The following is a 24,811-nucleotide window of genomic DNA, read 5'->3' on the forward strand; positions in this document are numbered from 1 at the left end:
CGGGATGATAAGCGCGACGCTCGCTGGTGCTTCTAGCGCGGTGTCTCCTCTGGACTGGCGCGCAGTCTTCTCGTCGTGCATCGAGCGGCGACCGTAACATCACAAGGCGGAGAAATGAAGATAAAGGTGTAATGCAAGTCCCTTGAGTGCTTTCAAGAATCCGTACTGGTTGTTTTAAGCCTAAAAATTACTCTGAAAACATGAATTTTAGCCATTCTAACTGTTATAAAAATACAGTTAAAAATTTTAATTCGAATTCAAAAGTACTTTCCGGCCCTCAGCGAACGCTTACATACTTTTTGCAAGCAGACCCCACTAGGATGTCTTGAGTAGTTTTCGAATCGCGTTGTTTTTCCTGAAGCTCTGCGCACCGCGTGTGTGCAAGGGTAGGCGGGGGCCTTAAGTACGTACAGGTAGAGGAGGAGAGTGCGTCAGCGGCGACGCCACTCCAACGCATGCGCTAGCGGTCGAATGGGAAGACAGGTACGTAGCGGAGCATGCCGCATGCTAGTTGTAGCGGCCGGAAGGGGAGACGGCAGGGGAGAGGTAGACATGACGCAGCAGTGATGCTACGGAATTCTCATAACGCTGCTTGTGTTCGTCTACTCCTCAGATCTCGTAACGGCTGACAATTGACGCTGCCATATTTATTTTATTTTATTTGAAGAATCTAACATTTATTTATTCGCGTGGAAAAGTGTTATTGATTTTATAACTATCATTCATTTTTGAGTCATAATTTGTATAAGAAAGGAAAAGAAAAAAACTTTTTTACGGGAGTCATGCCACATGGTTGTAGTTCGCGTGATAGACGACAGATGGCAGAAGAAGACTGGAGATGGCCAAATTCATCGTTTTCAAGATTTGTGACTTATCTCCCTCTCTCACTAGACCCTTCCTTATTCTCTTTGGCTGAGGTCGCAGATCAAATAAAAATATATATAAGCATGCAAGAATGCAAGCGCTAAGTTATGCTTTTAGGCAAGAATGCAAGTGTGCTGCGTCATTTCTACCTCTCCCCTGCCGTCTCCTTCTTTACCGGTTCCCCCACCACGTACCTAACTATTCCCTTCATACGATCGGAATTTTCGTAACGCTCCAAAAATTTTTAACTCCTCAGCAAATAAGTTTCACTTCGACAATTCATTCATCCTTAAACACACGTAGAAACGGGCGCATTTCGCGGGACATGCGGAGGACCCCTGTTGTGTGGAATGCCAAATAGGCAGTGTACGCGTGTTGTGTGTGCACGAACGCCGGCGCGGCATTCCACAGAACAGGGATCCAGCGTATCTCGCCGTACACGTGAACCAATTCCAGGCCTTCGAACAGAAGGTATTTCCAGGCCTGTTTGTGTCTCCCACCTCACGTGTTCCGGATTTGCACCCCCGTAGTTTTTTTTACCGGGTGTTTCCGGTGCATCCTGTGTGTGTTTTTGGTTTTTCGGCCGTGGAGGTAACCGACAGAGATGTTTACGAGGCACCGGGAGAGTTCAGGCCCCAGGGCAGGAAACCTTAAGTCACCCTGATGGGCCTAACCCCCCCCCCCCCAACTCCGCAGCTATTCCACCCTGGTTGTCGACGCCTATTAGGGGTGCACTCACTCAGGGGTAAGTCCCACCGGCCCTGGGGGAAGGGGGGGGGGAACTCTCTCTCTCCCCCTCCTTCGCCCCACGATATTCGATACGTTTGTTTTCCCGCCACGCATCTCATTCTCCCCCCCCCCCTTTTCCCAAGACCCCTCAAGCCCTTAAAACCCTGGGAGCCTTTAGTGCAAGAAGGGAGCAACTCCGCTTTAGGCCGTGCCCGAGAATGTACTGTGTGGTTACTGTTTCAACAATCACAGGATATCTGGAATTATGGATGGAAAAGAAATCGTTTTCACACATCGATACCAACACAATATCGATATTTTCAACATATCGCTCTGTAATGATGTCGAAGCTCTTAAACCTTGTTTTATTCATTAAATATATATACTACATCTAAACTTTTAAAATAAAACTGATTTTATTATTATTATTATTATTTTCCGAATGCTCTTCTCTGCATGGTTGGGTGGATTTTTTTTTCCGCCCACGTTTACTTGAATTTTTATGAATTGTTAATTGTTATAGACTCCTGAAGAATTTGAGTGAAAAAAAAAATTGCCAGTAATTATTCTGAGAGTAGAATACTGAATAACATCTACATTAACCTTGGCAACACGTCACAGAAGTACGTGGGAAATATTATTCCAATGAAATAGTTCCGCGAACAGCGACATAAATTGGCGGTGGTTGTACCGCAGACGCTCGGTTCGGTGCAGCTTAAATACTTTCTGTATCATTTGTTGTTCAGCTTCAACTTCAAAGACGTGTGCCAGCCTTGAGAAGCACTGTAGACCGTAAGTCGTCGTAGAGATGTTTAAAACTTTTTTTTTTTTTCGGAATGAAACTGCAGTCGGAGATTGTCCGTCGAAGTCAGTCTCAAGCCACGGCCACGCGGGGCGCTATGTTCGTTATGTTCGCTATGTTCGTTATGTTCGCTGTGTTCGCTATGTTCGCTGTGTTCGCTATGTTCGCTGTGTTCGCTGTGTTCGCTGTGTTCGCTGTGTTCGTTATGTTCGCTGTGTTCGCTATGTTCGCTATGTTCGCTGTGTTCGCTATGTTCGCTATGATCGCTATGCGAGTAAAATATAGCCAGCTGTATCTCAGGTGTGACTGGCCACACAAAGCTATGGTCCGTATATCATTTTTATTCGTATGTAACTTTTTTTTTTCATACTGTAAATTTTTGTTGCACGTAAAATATATATATATATTTTTTTTTTCATTACGAGTCTTCTGAAGAAGTATAAGTTCGATTAATAAAAAAATTTGCAACGACAAAAAAAAAATATTGTAATGTGGCGTGCGAATCCGTTAAGGATGAAGCTGACGGTGTCTCGCAGAGTAGTTCCTCACACTCCCGCCTGCAGCGCTGCGGGCTCCAGTGTCATTAGCGACCCCCCCCCCCCCTCCTGGACAAAACAACCCCTCCCACAGTCCGGCGAAGCGCCATTATTCACCCGTCTACCAGCAGCGTATTAAAAGGGGGGTTGTGCGGCAGCGCTAATCCTTTCACTCACCCTTTCCCCCCCACCTTTTTCCAATCTTTTTTTTTTCTAATCAAAGTTCAAAACTCGAACGTAAATTACATCACAGACGGGAAAGTGTCACTGGTCGTTTCGCGTTCAGTGGAGCTCGTGTCTTGTGTTTTGGCAAAAGATCTGAGCCGTGAAGAGAAGCCTTCAGATGTACATCAAGCTCTGCCCCTGCCCGAACACGCCCGAATATTCACCTTCGGCCAACCTCGGGGTTTGTTTTATTTTTGCGCAGGAAACCACCAGGGGCGCTTGCGTCCCTGGTCACTAAATCCAGTACTGGACAATTAGCAAAGCGGACGACGAGTCCAAGTTACCAACCCCCGCATGGTAGACTCTTTTCTACTCTGTCCAACACTTCATCCAGACCATCCTCTGTCTCCTGTAAATTCCTACGCGTAATGCATGCCAATTTGCATCCCGCATGAATGTGCCCAGGGTTTTCCCCTGTGTCTATGCAGGTTTTACCTGGGCCCAACCTATCTCTAGTTATAGTCTAGATTTAAGAGTGATGGGGAGTTAGTCATGGCGCCAATCGCTGCCATGGCTGGCCAATCCCCTCCTAGCACACGATGCATGCGACCCTCTCCCTGCATGGCTAATCCCAGCACGACTAGGCGTATAGGCTTCGGCCTGAGACGCAACCTAGGTCCCTCCCTAACCCGGACCCCTCCGAAATACACTTAGTTTTAGTTAGGTTAGGAAAAAAAAATCGCGCAGGAAAAATTAATTCAAATATTAAACGTGGTAGGTTAGGTTAGCTACATTAAAACACTATGGACGGTTAGTTAGGTTAGTATAGCTACATTAAAATAAACAAAGAAATATAAATATATATATATATAAGTACAAATAAACCCGAGGTTGGCCGAAGGTGAATATTCGGGCGAGTTCGGGCAGGGACAGAGCTTGATGTACATCTTAGGCTTCCCGCGCCGTGACCATAACGTCACACGGCGTAGAAGCGACGGAAAAGTTTAATGAAATTTTTGCAAAAAAAATTTCCATGTTTATGTAATAAATCGATGGAAGAATAGGTATAGAAGGCAGGATATGCAGGACAATGCCTGGGTATTGATTCCAAGGGGAATGCTATTAAACTGATTTGAATTTATCCTGAAATAATCAATAAATTTGGTTTTTATATATATATTAAATTTGTGGATACAGTTTTTCTTTTTACGTTCACGTACTATGGGAGCCAGTAGAATAATTAATTATTATGGTCGCAATCATCACTGGAATCCCACGGCATGCGTCTTTCCGACATCGCGAACTGGACTGTCCTGTCTGGCCTGGCGCAGCGAACATAGCGAACATAGCGAACATAGCGAACATAGCGAACATAGCGAAGTTTTCCTGTGTGGCCTCGGCTTTAAGTCTCTCTCTTCGGGAAAGCCTTCTTTTCACAGACGTGAGAGCCAAACGCCCGATCGTGCATCTTCGGTTTTTTTTTTTGTTCATTGTAAATAAATATGGCGGTGTTGAATAAAATGATACTAATGGTCAATTAGGTTAGGTTAGCTACATTATAAATACTTTAAAACATTGTGCTGGACGGTTGATTTGGTTAGGATAGCTACATTGAAGATCTACTGTGAAATCATGTAAACGGTTTCCCCCAAATAAATACACCTGTTGTGGTACGGAAAAGAAAAAAAAAACGAGCATGAACTTCAGGGGAACTTCGGGTTGTGGCTCTTCTCGTCTGTGAAATGAAGGCTTCCCCTTCTCTCTTCTGTGGTCTCTCTGTCCTTGTTCCAACATGGCGGCACCGGAAGCCGGTCGGCTGTGGCTTGTTTTGTCTGCGCGGGTTCCGGCGCTGCGACACCCCCCCCCCCCCCCGGACACCAAACTGTGGTTCCTGGCGCCACACCAATTACAGTCGTCTCTCTAGTCTCTCGCGTCCTCTGAGAGCCCGCGCGAATTTAGTCGTGTACAGGGTGGGTCTGAGTTCCACCCACAAACACATCCCTGGACCCAGCATCCCCCCTTGTTACATTATAATTGCATGTATGTCTGTAGAAGAAAACTAAAAAAAAAAAATTTTTTAGTTTTCTTCTACAGACATACGTGTGCTTAGCAATTGGCGTATGTCCGAAAGCTTACATCAAGTCCATGCACTCCCATCGCCCAAATCTTTCAAAGATGATATTATAATTGCACGGTTATTTCTTACCTACACTCTTTTTTTTTTTTTGGAATGTTATTCAACCTGAAAATACAGGGTATTAATTATGGTGACTTATTTTATAACTCCAAACTAAGATTTATTTATGAAATATGTATTCGATAAGGTTTTTTTTTTGTTTGTAAGAAATTGGAATAGTTGAACATTTTAAATTATGATCAGAGGTCCACCCAGCCACACCCTTGTGGGGACCATGCAAGATCCATGCTATGGAGTGCTTCCCATTGGCTGGCGCACGTCTTTAGAGCTGAACAGCATTTTTATTGTAAATAATGGTGTTAATTTTTAAATCGATGAACTTCCTCAACCATCGCGAATTTTGCTGATGTGGCAAAATTATTATTCTATTTTTTATTTTTGTGTTTTTTTGGTGCGGGGGGGGGGGGGTTGTTGTTGGGGGTAGTATCACGCCACAAAAAAAAAAATATGTGGAAAATTAAAAGGTCCGGAAGGTGTTCTCAAACTTATTTTTGTCGTGATTATCGTGCAACCGCCGTTTTGTCGGTCGAATATCCTCCCCCCCTCCCCCCCCCCCCCTTCAACACACTCCTCTCAAATACAAAAAATAAAAATATAAGAAGATATCATCCATGATTTCGTGTTGAACTGTTATCATTGGTAGAGTTTATTCGGAATTGCGTAGCATGAATCACAATTTGAGGTAAAATACGGACATTTGTAGTCAGAGTAATTTGGTTCAGCGTGGGGATTTAAAAAAAAAAAAAATAAATAAAAAAAACTGCAGCTCTAAAATGACAAAAAAAATTTTTTTTTACTTATAACTGTTCTTAATCGGCTTAACAACTGTTCTCGGCCTGACGTTTAGTTTTAGGACATTATATATATATATATATATATATATGTGTGTGTGTGTGTATGTATATGGCACTCCAAACTTTTCCTTTAGAAAGTTATCCCTACTAACCCCCCCCCCCCCCCTTCCTGGTAAGGGATTTCACTCTCTTACTTCCAAAATTGAGCTGTTCGTCCTCTGAGACTTCCTCTCCAACTTGGAAAGTATTCCGTGAACGGGGGTTTGTGCATAGATGCTTACTTGTAGATGAATAAAATGATATTTTTACTTACTCAACGGAAAGCTTGCATCATCAAATTGGTCAAGCACTTTGGCACGTCAAACAGCCAATTTTGATGATTCTGACATCTCAGAAAGTATGGAAAAGTACAAACGAACATGCAAACAATCTCACTACATCTAAGTAATAACTTATTAATAAGTACAGGCGATGGAGTCACGACATAAACGTTATATTATTAAAATTATAGATCGTGGGTAATTTAATAGGCCTGCCAGTTTTGAAGACTGTAACTGTTACACTATTGTATCAGATATGAATGTATTTTCAAAAAATATTTATAGGACTTCTACAGTCATAAACATATTCAACGGCCAAAAAGCGTGTAGTATTTGATGGTTGTAGCTGTCATAGAAGTATGGAATAACTTAAAAGGAATGTGTGTTAATGTACACTAAGGGCGGTATTCCAAGATGTTTAAGTAAGGTAGCGAATAATGCACTGCCTTGTTGGGCAACTGCCGTACCCTAACTCTCAGGTCATATTCCAAAACGTGTCCTAACTGAACCCCTGTAAGGTATCAGATCGGCAGCCGTTTTAATAAACGAGGACTTGTGCGAGGCTATAAACAGTTGTACTTCGTGGAATCCATCGTAATTTTAGCTTATTTTTTAAAACTATGGAATTATAATGTGAAATAAAATATTTAATTTTGGTTGTACAAGAATAAACGATGAATTTTTGGCCGTATTTATGTTTGCTGTTTTTTAAGATATTAGGGGGGAAATTGTAATCGTTAAAGTTCATTAAAAAGGAAAAATATATATATACAGTTATGGATCAAATCGGCAACAGATAGGACACCAAGAATCAATGCCCTAAAAATAAGGGACTGGCTGTGTCCTATTGTGCACTTGGAATATGGTTAGAGTACAGGTATTGCATATTCAACACCTAAACCCTTATTTTCGTGTCTTGGAATACGGCCCTAAAGGCGTGGTTTATGAACTGCGCAACGCAAGTATTCTTCAACTTCCAACTTCCTTGCGTTTCCGACAGCCCAATTCGACTTCAAAACTTTAAAAGACGCAGACTTTAGGTGCATAGAAGCCCACGGAGTTCTTCTTTACTGTATTCATCACGTTTAGACTAGTTTAACTTTCATACAGGGAAATAAAATGAAACTTTTAAATAAAATTATCGTCAGTTATTTTTTGACGTGACAACGTCTAATAAATCGATGAACGCCGGCTGCACGCACGATAAAGTGTCCCATTACGCACATTGTTCCGTACGCTGTGTCCCGTTACGCTCATTGTACGCTTGCGCCGCATCTATCTCTCACCACTCGACTGTTTATAAAGTGAAGTGAAAAGTTAATGTGGTTTTCATTGCTTATTACAACAACATTTTTGGCAATAAAAGTTAATTATTCTTGCATTTTAAAAATCTGATTGCTAGTATAATTTCAAGTATTTATTCTTTTATTATTAAATTAAAAATGATTCAATTTTATTCATAAAGTATGGAATCATTTCATCAATGTTTTGTTATGACGTTGTCACGTTAAACTATCGTCCGTAATCCGACTTTACAGACAACCAATTTTTTTCATGGAAAATTATGAAGTTCAAACATAAGCCCGGGCTGAAAAATCGTTAATGCTATTTTTACAATTTTAAGCTGTAAGGTTTGGGACGTCTTTCGTTCTTTTTAAAAGACTGTGTTTTTTTTTTGTTTTTTTTTGCGTTGCTTTCTGTTTTGTAGCTAATAAACCCGGCATAAATATAAGTTGCTAACACAATTTAAGGTAAAAACCAATGGAATTACGTCAAAACTGTCACGAGACTGAAATAAAATGTAGGAATTGGCGAGCTTAACTGGCAAATAATAAAATGGTACCCGGGTTCAGGGCCGGATTTAGGGGAGGGCAACCGGGGCAACTCCACAAACGGAGGGCCCCACAAATCCTTTGATATTATTTTTTCGCTGTTTTACCTTTACCTACAGTACTTTGTACATACATGATTATATGATTGTTAAATATTAACAGAAATATTCATTAACACTAAAATTTAATTTCATATAATTCTTTTCTCCGATTATATTTATGTATGTTTTTTTAAATACTAAGAGAATCTACTTGATTTCACAATAAATTATTTATTGGAAAACTCGACTGAAAAAAAATTGTTCATTTTATTTGTAAAATAATTTGGGGCCAGGGGGCCTCCGCTCCTCTGTTGCCCCGAGGCCTCCGGACCTCTGAATCCGGCCCTGCCGGGGTTTAAATGCTACAAACAATTATTTCATTTATAGTAATTAGACATTGTTTAATTTTTATTTTTTTTACGTGTAAACATCCCAGCTCTCCGTATGAGTAATTCCGTGAAAATGGAGCGGAAGTCGGACGAACGGAAATGTGTAACCAGGATGGTTGACCCACGCGCAGCAACATAAACCCGTATATAGTCACTTCCGTAAATGTTAGGTGACATACCAAACGTATTATTGGTGTGCCGAATGTAATTTTTCGACAGTGAAATTACCCTGGAATATATCTGGTAAACTAAAATGGACATAGAAAAAAGTTTCCAGATACTTAAGAAACCAGGCATTACCCATGTTGATAATACAATTTTTTCCTTCTTAATTCCTAATAGGCTGTTCAAGGGACGTTATTTAAATGATTCATGCTACGAGGAATTTTGATTTAATGCAGTTTTTTTATCATACGCCATCGCATTTCGTGACAAACAATGCAAAACTGCAATGGAGAATGTAAAAAAAAAACTGCATTTAATACCCAAGGGACGTGGTACGAATCTCGTCATGGGAAAACTTTTTTTTTTTACTTTTTAATAACACAGTATAATATCTTATAATAATGTTTAATCAGCTCAATAAGGTTTTTTTATCAGTACATTTATGCTCTGCGTTATTTAAAAGAGTTCTACGTTTAAATTTCGTGTCCGAGCTTCGTATCATAAGTGCAACATGTGAACACATGATTTGCTCGTTAGCGAGGTTAGATGTTTAAACATCTACCAATGGCGATCCTGAATGACTCACTCACATGTATTTTTTTTATTGTCTACGACAAGCACATACGTGCTCTGCGCGTTCACTGAAGTCGGTTCGCTCGCAGTCTAAGGCGCGGGTTCGAGTCCCCGCGAGGCTGTTAGGTTTGTATGAACACTATAAAAAATTTTTTTTGTGGTTTCATGTTATATTACCTTATGTAAAAGACAGCCTTTTTTAACACCACATGAACAGTTGCATTAGTTGGACAGCGGTTATTTTACATTTATATTACAAAAAAAAAAATCGAAAAATAAATGCAAATTAAATTCTCTGGCTTTCTAGTTTTAAGTAAATTTAAATAAAGTTTAATTTCTTCGTGTACATTAAAAAAATATATATATAAAGTAATAATTTAGATACATTTTGATGCACAAATATCAAAATTATTTTTCAGAGTTTTAAATGTGGCTTATTTAACCTAAATGGTTGCTTTCCACACTGATATATATATATTTTTTGTGTAAATGTAACAGAAAATATAATTTGAAAATTAAGGTACTTCAAAATAGTGTTCTCATTAATTCTGAGTTCGGATTCTTACCCGAGCATTTATTACTTGTGTTGTCCCAGTACCTCCAATAGTTAAATGTTATTTGAAAACGGTTCCCTGAATAGCTCTTTTTAAGTATTAACTGCGCACTATAATAAGAATAACAAAACCAAATAAAGTCCAATTATTTTAAATTATATTGATTATCTTGTCCTTGGTTAAAAAAAAAATAATTTTGGTTAAAAATATATTTGATGTATGCAAGAATGACCATACCCGTGTGTATAAAGATACGAACTGAACCTGCATTTGACGCGAGCTAAGAGCGTTAGGAAGACCGCAGACCGCCGCTCTACCCTCTGGCTCTGGGGTAGAGCGCCTGCCTTGTGACTTGTAGGACCCGGGTTCGCGCCCCGGCTCCTCCAAGGAGGATTGTCTCAGACAAGTATCAAGTCAGGCTATCAAAGAGTGGGCGGGTGGAAACAAAAAATCTGCCAACATGGCTTCCCGGTGGGGGGCACTTTTCTTTGTGTTCCCCACCGGGAAGCCATGTTGGGAGGTTTCTCCCGGGGGTGGAGTTTTGCAAAAAAAAAAAATTATAATTTTTTTTTTGTTTTAAATAAATTGTAGCATATTCATTTTACAACGATTATATTAAACTTATTATCAAAAATCGCATAATCTTGCGTTTAAAATTGACTTTTATGTAATACGGGAATGTTTTTACTAACACAAAGTGTAAAAATTCTAATGGTAATGATAAAGATGTAAAAAAAAATTTAATTCAATCTTTATTGTAAACCGCGTTACAGGCGTTACCTACTACTCATTTCCGTTACACTACCGACTGTAAAAAAAATTCATTTTTTTTTTAAATAAATAAATACTGTTCTCTATTTATGTGCTGACTGAATTATTCCCACGCATGCAACATTTTAGGGTTTGTGTGCTCATTCTTGAGTATTATGCACGTTTTAAAATATGTAATGAAAATGCATTACAGCGATAATAATAAGTATTATCCATTTACGCCTGCAGTGGTTCAAAACCTCGTCACTTCTAAACTTATGTTTGCCCTTTTTTTTAAGTTTTCAGATTACTAGATTATTTGTATTGTGCTTTAGGCATATATTTTTTTATACGTTTTGTTTATCACCGTTAATTGGTTAGATGGTAAGTGGATTGATTTTCACTTAAATTAAAATCAATTTATATGTTCACAGTTAATTTAAACAAAAAATAATAATTTCCTAATTAAAACTTCAACGTTTATTATGAAACGAATATGAATAATTTGTTGGTTTGAATGCAATGAAATTAAAGTATCATTTTGATCTATGGGGCTATGATTAAACCTCATAAATAAATACCAAAAAAATACGCTTTTATAGAAAATCCAACTAAAAAATGGAAAATAAATTTTAATAAATTTGAATTAAGAATAGTGTAAAAAAATTTAACCAATATAAATTAATAATAGTGTAAATAAGAAAAAATGTATTTTATTTAAAAAAAAAGTGTGGGGTGCTTTTTAAGATATTATCGAAATGATAATTTTTCTACTCATATCTGTCAATAAAATATTTATTACTATCGACACCATGCACCCCACGCTTTTTTTTAAAATAAAATACATTTTTTCTTATTTACACTAATTTATATTTATTAAAAAAATTTACACTATTCTTAATTCAAATTTATTAAATTTTATTTTCTAGTTTGATTTTCTATAAAAGCGTGTTTTTTAGTATATTATTTATTTTTCATTTTTTAGTTGAATTTTCTATAAAAGCGTATTTTTTAGTTTTTTTAAACTATTATTTATTTTTAAAGTGATACTTCTTTATCGTCGTATGAAAGAAATTTTATGACAATGTAAAAAAACTTGATAGTTATTACATCAATTAACTATTAAAGTATATTTTGAATAGATATTGGCTGCAGTTAAAATAAAATCGATAAATATTGTTTTATATCAGAACTCGTGAAACGTACGAAACTACCTAACTTTTCTGACGAGTAGTCATATGCTTTTCTAAATGAATAGGTCATGTATGTCTCTAGATGTTGCTCAATTTTTTTATTTGTTACATGACTTTACTATTAAAGTGAATTTGAGTAGATATTGGCAACTTCTAAAATATATATCCAATATAGCGTGTTGAAGAACTACAGTACTCAATAATTTCATAATCCTGCTATAAAAATCAATTATTTTCAATAAATTCGGGAAGTCATTGATGTTTATTCTGAGTCAGTAACTTACCCGAGAAATTAGGAATTTGGGCGCCTGCTGCCTCCCTTAGATACAGTGGTGGATCCAGGATTTTGGTTTTGGAGGGGCTTGACCAGTGGCGTAGCCAGGATTTGTGTACGGGGGGTGTTAAGAAGCATGCCCCCCCCCCGTATTAAAGCGGGGGGTCCGGGGGTCCTCCCCCGGGAAAATTTGGATTTTAAGGTGTAAAATAGTGCTATTTTAGCAGTTTTCGGTACTTAAATTTAAATATTGTAATGGTAAAAATTTTATTAATTTTTAATATGAAATTTCTTTGAGTGATGAATAAGAAATTTAATTAAAGTTTTGGGGCTAAGGGGGGGTTTTAACCCCTAAAACCCCCCCCTGGCTACGCCCCTGGGCTTGACCCAGCTGAGGCTAGGCTTTATCAAGGCAAACACTGAAACAATAGTGGACCCAGATGCTTTTGGAGGGGGCTTGAGCCCCTTAGCCCCCCCTCTGGATCCGCTACTGCTTAGATAAGATAGCCGGTTCTCAGGTTCCCTCTCAATCAGAGTCGGTAAGTTATCCGAGAAATAGGTGATCGGCGCGCCTGGTGGTTTCCCTTCTTGGCCTTGACGCAAACACTCCAGGTCTCAGGAAAGCAAAAAAATCGCTAATCCTGATTATCCTAGTAAGGATAACGGGTCCAACTGTTTAAAATATTGAATTGTCATCGGTCCTTGATAAGTATGCCAAATTACAGTTAATCCGACGTTTTGAAGGGGGTCAAAATCATGTTCAAAGTTTCCGTTACATACTAACATACGTAAGAAGCTAATAAATAAAAGTGTATTAATAAAAAGCAACTTAGGCTTTTTTTAATTAAATAACTTTTTTCTTATTTATACTATTATTAATTTATATCTAATAAAAATTTTCACTCTATTCTTAATTAAAACTTATTAAAATTTATTTTTTATTTGTTATAATTTATATATATTAGTTTTGTTTTTTTGAACTATTAATTATTTTCTACTATTTAGTTTGGTTTGTTTATAAAAGCGTATTTTTTAAACTATTATTTTTATTAGAACAAAATTAATAGGTAACTCAATCACCATTCATTACAACAGCAAACAAGGCTCTTTCCTCAAAATTGTAAATTTAAATTCCTACTTATTTTGTTGAATTGAAAATTCTCTTTGGTATTCGGAAATTTGTTAATGTTAGAGAAATTGGCTAAAGATAATGGTTTAAAATTAATTTTAACATCAATTCCTGCCTTATCGACTATAGATGAAAATTATATAAATTATTGACAAAAATCTTATTTTTAAATAATGGAATAATCTTATCAAATTAGTGTATTGACATCGGCCCTCGATAAATCTACAAAGTTTGAATGAAATCTGGCCGTTTAAAGTGGGTTAAAATCGCACCCAAAGGAGTCAGTTACAAACATACAGGTGAAGCTAATATAAAGCGTGGAAAAATTGCAATATTTCAGCTCGTAACCTAGAATCCGTACATAATTCAAAAGCTAGGATATTTAACTATTGCATGTGCTAATATAATCCATTCCAAACCTCCATAAAATGGGTCTACAGTAATAAAATATATTCATGAATTTTGCAAATACATTAATAAACTCGTATAATAGCAAAAATCAACCAGAAATTTTCCGTAATATGGAAATAAATATTCCAAACAGAGATTGAAATTAAAAAAAAAATGTTTCGTGCAGTGTTCTTCCAAGTATCTTAAAATTTCTCAACATATTGCTAGTAATATTGTACTGCATCATAACCTGCTTCCCAACTAAACATTAATTCCCGCCAACAACACATTCTACTGTCCTGTGATTGGCGCTTCCCTTAATTCTTAAGGGATAAGAAAGTGAAAATATATCCATCTCTGTAGAGTCTTAAGTCATCATGTGGTTCGCACATGACCCGTCATAATTCCTACACGACAATCAAAAACCATCCATTTAGTATACATAAGAGTTACGTGTTAAGTAAACGACTAACTCTTACATTTCAATCGAAAACCCAGCTTTAAGAAGTTTCCGCGTTGGAAAAGCGCGTTAGATTGCCGGCAGCGCTGGCTGCTATGTTTACTCCCAGCCCATAGTAGGAGGGGGGGGGGCAGGGGTGTAGGACGCGCGCGCTAATTGGCGCTGTCAGTGAGGAGTGGCGTGCTCGATGCGAACAGACGTCCCGGAACCGGAAATAGATCCTCCCCCCTAGCCCCTTGTCAGCTCTGGTCTCCCCTCCCTGCCACCCGGTGGACGATCAAACAACACAACCAGATAACAATATTTAATTATTTTTTTTAATGGATCAAGGAGCATAAAATAATTTATCCTGGCCCCATGCAGATTGTCCTGAAAAATTGGTGATTGAATAGCTTAGATAATACTACAACGAGAAACGTGTGCTGCAGGCAATAGATAATTGATGCATGGATAGTTCACCTGCAACCAGGGGTGCAACAACTAAATTTCCAAAAGGGGGGGGGGGGGCAATATACCTTTTTATTAAGAATCATCGATCCCCCCTATTGAAGCGGGGTCCGGGGGGTCCTCCCCCGGGAAAATAGTGCTATTTTAGCAGTTTTAATATCTAAAAATTGATTACACAATTTTCTTTGCCCCCACTTCAAGGTTTCAGAGGGGGGGCAAAATACCCTCCCCCCCCCTGTCGTGGCGACCCAGCCTGCAACAGCTGATCCCCAGTTTTCTTACCGTTATTTGTTGCATGTCACGTTATCGTTTTGAACCTTACAATTTTACGGGGAGATATTATGTTTTAAAAACCTGATGTATACTTATTTAAATAATAATTTTCTGCTTTTAAATCTTGTGAATGCATTTTCATCCTATTGCGAACTATGTTAAAGTCTCTAGTTCATCGGGAAGTTACTTTTTAATCGTTTGCAAAATTTGTACAGATCAGACCTAAAAGCGAGTTAATGAATAGCCTAGGTGTTGAAATTACGAGTTGTCACCTTCGAACATGATGTTATAATCATTTCAAAAATAAATAGCGAGTTTTTCGACCATTTCAGATCAACCCCACATATCCTGTCTTTTACATTTAGGTCCTGTAACGGAAACAGTAGTAAAATTATATTTGTAAAACTTTCGTTCACAAAATACGGTAGAAGCTTGCGTGTCCATAGAACGGTGATTCCCGAAACTATTAAAATATGTGCATAAAAGGGCTACGGTTTCCCCTTATAAAACCATCGCAGTTTTCGTACTTGGTGAATACTGTTTTTTTTCATAATGAAGTAGTTAGGAAAAAAAATAATAAGCATTTGGTTACATAACTTAACATAAATTTAGCAGCTTAACGGATGTAGATAATTATATGTACGTGTACATATACATACAGGCTGAATTACCCGGTATTATACATTTTTTTTTTTTGAATAGTTACGGGGATTTCATAAAGGGTTTGAGTAATATAATTTTTTTTTAAAAGGGTGTGGTTAAATAACAAAATGTTGATTTACGGACTTATATAAATTTCGTTCCTGCGGGAAAAAAAAATTAACTCTGTGTTGGGATTTGAACTTATAACCTTGCTGCTAGATCGCGCCTTTACCGTCTGATCTAGCGAAACATTGTATCATGAATAGCAGAATGTTGTATTGTATACTTGGCACACCGGTGTGCCATGTTCACAGCAGTTAAATGACCCTCGCAGGTATAACAGTATAACAGACAGGAGCATTACCGTTGCTTGCTCGCCTAGCGATGTGTGCACAGCCAGGAAGACCACGGAGGCATTGCGTTCCTGGAGTAGAGTTTAGGCCCGTTCCGCAGTGGACGTAACTGCAGCCGGCGTTTCAAGGTACGGAAATATTTATTTCATTACAGCACGGGCATAATTCACGTATGTAAAGTAATTAAACCACGTGGATGAACACTTGTACCAGAAACAATTGTGAACGTATTCCCGGGGCTACCGCCGCAGCCAAGGTGCACTGCTTCTGTCGGTCGCACGGAGCGACGTAAACACGTAAACGGAAGAGCTGGGCATTGCCGAGCTAAACCGTACGGATCCGTCTGAGGAATGACGGCATATATTTTTCAGGGTCCCGATGTTATGGAGAAGGGCTTAGATGTAAACAAATAAGGGGGGGGGGGGGTGAATGTTTTACAACAAATGAGGCAGGACAAATTTAAAAATAAACTCTTGTAAACTGTGTTTTATCTTCAAAAATGTTGCGTTTTATTTTTGCCAAAATAATTCTCGGATTACTATCATTAATTCCGGTGGAATCTCGTTTTTGTATAAGGCAGTAAAATCTTTGAATGTTTTAGACTGTACGAAATTTTTAAAGGTGTTGATAAGCATTTTAAATTTATGGGGAAAATTTCTCCTGTTCCCAATAATGTCGGTATTTTTCCACAAGAAAAACATGCGTTCGTGAATATATAAAATTCACTACCATTAAATTTTTTCTCGGGTTCTAATCGCACGCAGTCTAAGGCGTGTGTTCGAGTCCCCGCGAGGCTGTTAGGTTTGTGTGAACAAACATTTTTTTTTTTGTTTCATGTTATATCACTTTATGTGAAAGTCAGCCGTTTTTAACACAACATTACAGTTGCATAAGTTGTACAACGGTTATTTGTATTTTATATTGCAATAAATGTATATAAAATAATGCAAATAATGTTTTCTGGAATTTTTTCAAGTAAAATTAAATAAATATTTATTACTTCACGTATACTAAAAAATATAAACTGTTAATTTAGATACATTTATATGCTAAAATATCAAAAATATTTTTCAGAGTTTTAAATGTAGCTAATTCTACCGAAATAACATTCCGCTTTTAAATAATTGCTTTCCACGCTGATTTTTGTTTGTAAATGTAACTGAAACATCAATTTAAAAATTCAAATACTTCAAAATGGTGTTTGCATTAATTATGAGTTCGGATTCGTACCCGAGCATTTATTACTTGTGTTGTCCGTGTACCTGCAATAGTTAAAGTTATTTGTAAACAGTTCCCTGAATAGCCTTTTTTCAGTATTAACTGTGCACATTAATAAGAATAACAAAACAAAATAAAGTCAAATTATTTTAAATAAAAATCATGCGCCAATTTCAGTTAAAAATATATTTGATGTCGGTATGCAAAAATGACCATACCCGTGTGTATAAAGTTACAAAATATGTCTTGTAGAATACGAACTAAAACTGCGTTGACCGCGAGCTAAGAGCGTTAGGAAGACCGCAGACCGCCGCTCTACCCTCTGGCTCTGGGGTAGAGCGCCTGCCTTGTGACTTGTAGGACCCGGGTTCGCGCCCCGGCTCCTCCAAGGAGGATTGTCTCAGACAAGTATCAAGTCAGGCTATCAAAGAGTGGGCGGGTGGAAACAAAAAATCTCCCAACATGGCTTCCCGGTGGGGGGCACTTTTCTTTGTGTTCCCCACCGGGAAGCCATGTTGGGAGGTTTCTCCCGGGGGTGGAGTTTTGCAAAAAAAAAAATATTATTATTATTATTTTTTGTTTTAAATATATTGTAGCAAATTCATTTATGAAGCATAGTATCAAAAATCGCGTAATCATTCGTTGAAAATAGACTTTTATTTACTATTGTATTTTCGTGCCTTCAATGTAATATGGTAATTTATTAATAATAGTTGTCACAATTCTAATGATAATGAAAAAGTTTTCAATAATTCAAACTATTTTTTTTAACCTGCGTTGCAGACGTTACTCTGCCGACTGTTCTCTATTAATGTGCTGATTGGATTATTCCCGCGGACTTAACTGTTAAGATTACAAGTCGTATATGCATGCAACATTTTAGGGTTTGTGTGTTCATGCTTGATGATTATGTATGACCGTGATATTGATTTTAACCAGGTACAGTCTATTCGTCCGCTGAAGTGGACAATTTATATTTTAATGATTAATGGTGTTTAAGCCAGACATTTCCTTAGCAGTGTACCGCGTAGATTGTATGAGTTTTCCAGTTCATTCTTCTGAGGACCAGCGCTGGTAATCTTCCAAGTGTCTGCCTCTGGGTGTAAAATATTTCATAACCCAAGTCGTAGCCTAAACGATACAGAACGTGTAGTATTTTATTGGTAGCCTATACCAACGTGTAGCAATATAAACCCGCAGATAGTCCTTTTTTGTAGACATTAAGGAACGTAATGGTATGTCAAATGAAACTACCCCAGAATAGGTAAACTTAAATAATCGCAAGTTTTTAAAATACGTACTGAAAATGCATTACATTGATAATAAGTAGTCACTATTTCAAAGCATGGAAGTCTCGGTTGTGGTGTATGGTGTTCGAAACCTCGCCACTTCAATACTTTTTTGGATTTTTTTTTAAAGAACAGATTACTAGATAATGCGTATTGTGCTTTAAGCAAATATTTATTTATATGGTAGTCTGTGAAAATTTCGTTGCATGGTGCGCACGCATCGTAAAAATCCACTCTTATAAATTTTCTTAACTCGCTAAAGAAGTATAACTTCAATAAAAAAAATATATATCAAACTTTGAAACTCGAAACTATTTAAAGTTATGCTTAAACGGACTACGGTTTCCCCGTTATAAAACCATCACAATTTTCTTACGTGCACTTACATTTTTTTTTTTTAATATATGAATAAAGTAGCTACGATAAAGAAAATAATCAGCACTTGTCACAGAAAATTATTTTACAGCTTAATTGATGTAGTTAATTATATGTATGGGTGTGTGTGTATATATATATATATATATATATATATATATATATATATATATATATATATATATATATATATATATATATATATATATATATATATATATATATATAGGGGCTGATTTACCAGCTATTAATAGTAACTGGGATATCATGAATGTTTTGGGTAATATATATATATATATTTTTTTTTTAAAAGGGGGTGGTTAAATAATATTAATGATGATGTTGGACTTATTACAATATTGTTCCTGGTGGAAAAAAAATATGTTTTTTTTGTCTGTATTGGGAATTGAACCTATAACCTTATAACCTTGTCTTTAGAATGCGCCTTTACCCGCTGAGCTAGCGAAGTACGGTCCAATGTACTGCAGAGTGATAGGATGTAAATAGTTTAATGTGTACATTACCCGATGTTCACGTAGGCGAAGTCATAGAAGATAATGTCGCGGGGAATAACATACAAGATAGTGCTCTTTACATCCCTATTCTTCATTTGCTTAGGATTTCGTACGTGGTTGGTTCGAGTTGTTGGCGTGGACTTTGTAGCCCCGTTCCGCGACGGAACACTTAATTGTTTTTTTACCGTATGAAAACTCAGTTGAAATCGAAAGGTATTGATCAGCGTTTTAAATTAGATGCGAATAAATGTGGACAAATTTTTCCGGTTCACAATAATGTAGTTAATTTTCCACAGAAATGAAACTTCTTTTTGAACCGTTAGGTTATGATGGAGATAAATTATTAGTATTTTGTCAGGTCCGGTGCAAGGTAAATTGGCGTCCTAGGCGAAAAACCTTAATGACACCCCATAAAAAATTTTCCTTGCCTCAAAATACATCACGTAAGCCTTAGATTTTGTCAACAATCAAATGTAAGCAGGCTTGTGTTTTTTCTTAACTCTTTTACTTATTACAAATCATAAACAGGTCACCGTGTAATTTAAATAATTACTTATATCAATATAAACATTCCAAACTGTTACAAACATCCATTTTCATCTAGTTTCAATAATCGTTTAACATATTATATCAGCTGTTGTGTGTCGTGCTGCGCCCTTGGCGGTTGCCTAGTTCGCCTGTATGGACGCGCCGGCCTTGTATTTTGTCTACATGTGTTCCTGCTAGAAATTCCCGGTCACAACAGTCTGAATAGTAAGGATCTCAAATGAATAATAAAAAAAAAAACTCGAGGAGTAGACAAACAGAAGTAAGCGTTACGAGAATTCCGTAGCGTCATTTCTACCTCTCTTCGACCGTTACAACTAGCATACAGCATGCTCCGCTACGACCTTTGAATATATATACTGTATAGAAGTCGCCAGCCCAGGTTAAAAATTCTAATACGGTTTTAAGGTAGTTGGTTAATTCACCGCCGCAATCGCCACCATCTCTAGGGCATCGACTTGTGGTGGTCCCTAGCGGACAAGTGTCGGAACTCTTCAAACACCCCTTCCCCACCCTCCTCGTTGAACGACCTCGAGCTGCAGTGAATGATAAGGGGGGGGGGGGGGGAATGACAGCGGGCGACAGTGCTGCGCTCTAACGTGTAAATAACAACTAAGACGATACAGGGCGTTACGGCAGCGCCCTTGCAGCGGGTGAAGTTCCCAAGCTGCTCATCATACGCTCCTGAAAAACGTAGAGTAAATCCTATCCACTAGCGACTTCTATACAGTATATATATTCAAAGCTACGACGTAACTTCTGGACCGCTAGCGCATGCGTTGGAGTGGCGTCGCCGCTGACGCACTCTCCTCTACCTGTACGTCCCTAACTGTTTCCCTCGTGCGATGGGGATGTTCGTAGCCCCCTCAGCAGGGAAGGATCGATACGTGGCAGTTGGCTACTGTCAGGGACGCCGGAACGTTTTCATGAGTGGGCCCAACTTATCTAGTTTTAGTCTAGAATTAAGAGTGAGGGGAGTTAGTCATGGCGAAAACGTCTGCCATGGCTGGCCAATCCCCTCCTAGCACATGATGCACGTGACCTTTTCTGCATGGTTAAAAACCCGCATGTTTAGAGCGTATAGGGCTTGCCCTGAGACGCACTTAGAGTCTTCCCTACCTAGACCCCTCCCTTACACACTTAGGTTAGGAAAAAAAATGAGTTGGGGGGGGGGGGGGGGGGAGCGAAAAGATGTATGACATTTACCTCAGCCCTAGAGAGGGGGGAATTTTAGATGCAAAATTGTGCTATGTAATGAGTTTCCGAACCAAAATATTAAATATACCATGCCAAGAATTTGATGACGTAGTATGTATTAAATACTACTCTTGACTGTAGGTGCAGTACAATTTAAATAAAATACCATCTAGGAATTTGCAATCATTTTACAGCATGTTGACAATCGTAAATTTGATTTTTTAATCAATGTGATCACCAATGCAACGTTTGTAACTACTGGTTGAGAAAAAATACTACTATAGGACCAGACATTTATTTCTGGGGAAAGTAGGGGGGCGAAATGCTGCTCTCTCTCCCCCCCCCCCCCCCATGCATAACAGCACGGAGGCGACTCGCCCCTGGCTATTGTTGTATGTTGTTGCAGGCCGCACGTACAACGACCTGAACCAGTACCCCGTGTTCCCCTGGGTGCTGACCAACTACGAGTCCCAGGAGCTGGACCTCAGCCTGCCCAGCAACTACAGGGACCTGTCCAAGGTGAGACCCCGTGGTCCCCGTAGTCCCCGTAGTCCAGTCTGGTCCCGGCAAGCCTTCATTTCACAGACGGGAGAGAGCCACACCCCAAGGTTCATGCTGGGCTTTTTTTGATTTTTGATTTCACAGTATCTTTAATGTAGCTATCCTAACCAAATCAACCGTCCAACCGTCCAACAATGTTTTAAAGTATTTATAATGTAGCTAACCTAACCTAATTGAACATTAGTTATCATGAGTTACAATGAACAAAAATAAAAACCCGAAGTGGCACGATCGGAGGTTTGGCTCTCTCGTCTGTGAAAAAGAAGGTTTTCCCGTCTGGTCCCTAGCTCATCACCGGCCATTGAAGTCCTCTTTCGCGTTACACGTGGAACCGTCTGTCCTGTTGAATCAGGGGCGCAACACCTAAATTTCCAAAGGGAGGGCAACATACCTTTTTATAAAGAATCATCGATCCCCGTATTGAAGCGGGGGGTCCGGGGGTCCTCCCCCGGGAAAATTTGTATTTCAAGGTGGAAAATGGTGCTATTTAAGCAGTTTTATTATCTAAAAATTGATTACACAGCACTTTCTTTGCCCCCGTTTGCCCCCACTTCAAGGTTTCAGGGGGGGGGGCAAAATACCCTTGCTCCCTCACCCCCCTGTGTTGAATTGTTTGCTCAATCCTTCGTCCAGTCACAACTGAAGGTCGTTCCGTCGTGAATGTTCGTTAAGGGGCCCGCCTCGTCAGGGGTGTATGTGTGTTAGTGAGGCGGGATGATAAGCGCGACGCTCGCTGGTGCTTCCAGCGCGGTATAGCCTCTAAGCGCAAGGCTCTGAACTGGCGCGCATTCGTCTCGTCGTCACAGGATAACTATGAAATTTGAGCGGTGACCGTAACATTATATGGCGGAGAAATGAAGATAAAGGTGTTATGCAAGCCCCTTAAGTGCTTTCAAGAATTTGTACTGATTGTTTTATGCCTAAAAATTACTCTGAAAACACGCGTTTTAGGCATTTTAACGCTTCTAAAAATACAGTTTAAAAACTTAATCCGAACTTAAAAGTACTTTTCGGGCCTCAGCGAACTCTTAAATGCTATTCGTAAACAGGCCCCACTCGGATATCTTGAGTAGTTTTGAAATCGCGTTGTTTTTCCTGAAGCTCTGCACACCGTATGTGTGCCCAGGTAGGCGGGCCCCTTAAACACGACGGCGCATTTCAAAGAGACGCTATGAACAGTAGACGGCTCGCTTCGTCACATCAAAACGTTCTTTACTTTCAGAATTAATCTTGGTTCTGTAATAACAAGTGCAAAATAAAAACTAGCTGCAAGATGTGTTTTTACGGTATTTAATAATTTATAAGCGCCTGGCCGACATACCTATATACCTAAATAGGCTGGCGCTATACATATGGGAAATAAATAAGAGGAAAAACTAGGTGCGTTAAAAAGTTATACTTACATGGCGTAATAAAAAAAATTATTTCAATTTTTAATGCAAATAATTAATAGTTATAACATAATAAATGGACTGGAGTGATGCTGTAAATAGGGTTGGTAATGTATGAAAATTAAATAAATATTCAATATAAACACGAAACTCCACCCCCTTTGTCCAGTAAACGACCACTTTTTGAATTTTAAAGTTTTTTTTTTCTAAAAGTGAATTAATGTTTGATCGACAGTATAAAGATGGCGGTGCACGTTATTTATTAAGGTTCTGAGACGGTGGATACTGATGGTAAAAATTTTTTTTATCAATACTATATTTTCAGAGGATGATTTCTTTATATCCAGTTCACTACTGCAGATTTCAATAATTATGGCGTTGTCGACGACAACTGCTGTTGATCTTGAGGGATTTTTGTTCCGTCGACGTCGGAGACCCTGGTGGCAACGGGGGAGCTGAATTGTTGCCCCTTGGATGGGCAGCCCTTCAGAATTTTCCTGGCAATGGTTTGTTTGTACAACGACTGGAAGGGCAGCCCATCAGGATTTTTCTGACAGTATTATTTTTTCAAAGGTTGTCTGAATTGTTGCCCCTTGGATGGGCAGCCCTTCAGGATTTTCCTGGCAATGGTTTGTTTGTACAACGACTGGAAGGGCAGCCCATCAGGATTTTTCTGACAGTATTGTTTTTTCAAAGGTTGTCTGAATTGTTGCCCCTTGGATGGGCAGCCCTTCAGGATTTTCCTGGCAATGGTTTGTTTGTACAACGACTGGAAGGGCAGCCCATCAGGATTTTTCTGACAGTATTGTTTTTTCAAAGGTTGTCTGAATTGTTGCCCCTTGGATGGGCAGCCCTTCAGGATTTTCCTGGCAATGGTTTGTTTGTACAACGACTGGAAGGGCAGCCCATCAGGATTTTTCTGACAGTATTGTTTTTTCAAAGGTTGTCTGAATTGTTGCCCCTTGGATGGGCAGCCCTTCAGGATTTTCCTGGCAATGGTTTGTTTGTACAACGACTGGAAGGGCAGCCCATCAGGATTTTTCTGACAGTATTGTTTTTTCAAAGGTTGTCTGAATTGTTGCCCCTTGGATGGGCAGCCCTTCAGGATTTTCCTGGCAATGGTTTGTTTGTACAACGACTGGAAGGGCAGCCCATCAGGATTTTTCTGACAGTATTGTTTTTTCAAAGGTTGTCTGAATTGTTGCCCCTTGGATGGGCAGCCCTTCAGGATTTTCCTGGCAATGGTTTGTTTGTACAACGACTGGAAGGGCAGCCCATCAGGATTTTTCTGACAGTATTGTTTTTTCAAAGGTTGTCTGAATTGTTGCCCCTTGGATGGGCAGCCCTTCAGGATTTTCCTGGCAATGGTTTGTTTGTACAACTACTGGAAGGGCAGCCCATCAGGATTTTTCTGACAGTATTGTTTTTTCAAAGGTTGTCTGAATTGTTGCCCCTTGGATGGGCAGCCCTTCAGGATTTTCCTGGCAATGGTTTGTTTGTACAACGACTGGAAGGGCAGCCCATCAGGATTTTTCTGACAGTATTGTTTTTTCAAAGGTTGTCTGAATTGTTGCCCCTTGGATGGGCAGCCCTTCAGGATTTTCCTGGCAATGGTTTGTTTGTACAACGACTGGAAGGGCAGCCCATCAGGATTTTTCTGACAGTATTGTTTTTTCAAAGGTTGTCTGAATTGTTGCCCCTTGGATGGGCAGCCCTTCAGGATTTTCCTGGCAATGGTTTGTTTGTACAACGACTGGAAGGGCAGCCCATCAGGATTTTTCTGACAGTATTATTTTTTCAAAGGTTGTCTGAATTGTTGCCCCTTGGATGGGCAGCCCTTCAGGATT

General features: G+C 38.8%; 1 protein-coding gene across 7 annotated transcripts in view; it reads left to right on the forward strand.

The window, feature by feature from the left end:
• Window positions 1–24,811, forward strand: part of LOC134540806 (neurobeachin) — a 987,386-nt gene that overhangs the window by 936,075 nt on the left and 26,500 nt on the right. For all 7 annotated transcript variants that reach the window (XM_063383739.1, XM_063383741.1, XM_063383738.1 and 4 more), the window contains one exon: window positions 21,419–21,531. In XM_063383739.1, coding sequence (XP_063239809.1) covers window positions 21,419–21,531 — 113 coding nt within the window. The remainder of the gene's footprint in view (window positions 1–21,418; window positions 21,532–24,811) is intronic.

This window comes from Bacillus rossius, chromosome 17, assembly GCF_032445375.1.
Source record: "Bacillus rossius redtenbacheri isolate Brsri chromosome 17, Brsri_v3, whole genome shotgun sequence".
NCBI lineage: Eukaryota > Metazoa > Arthropoda > Insecta > Phasmatodea > Bacillidae > Bacillus > Bacillus rossius.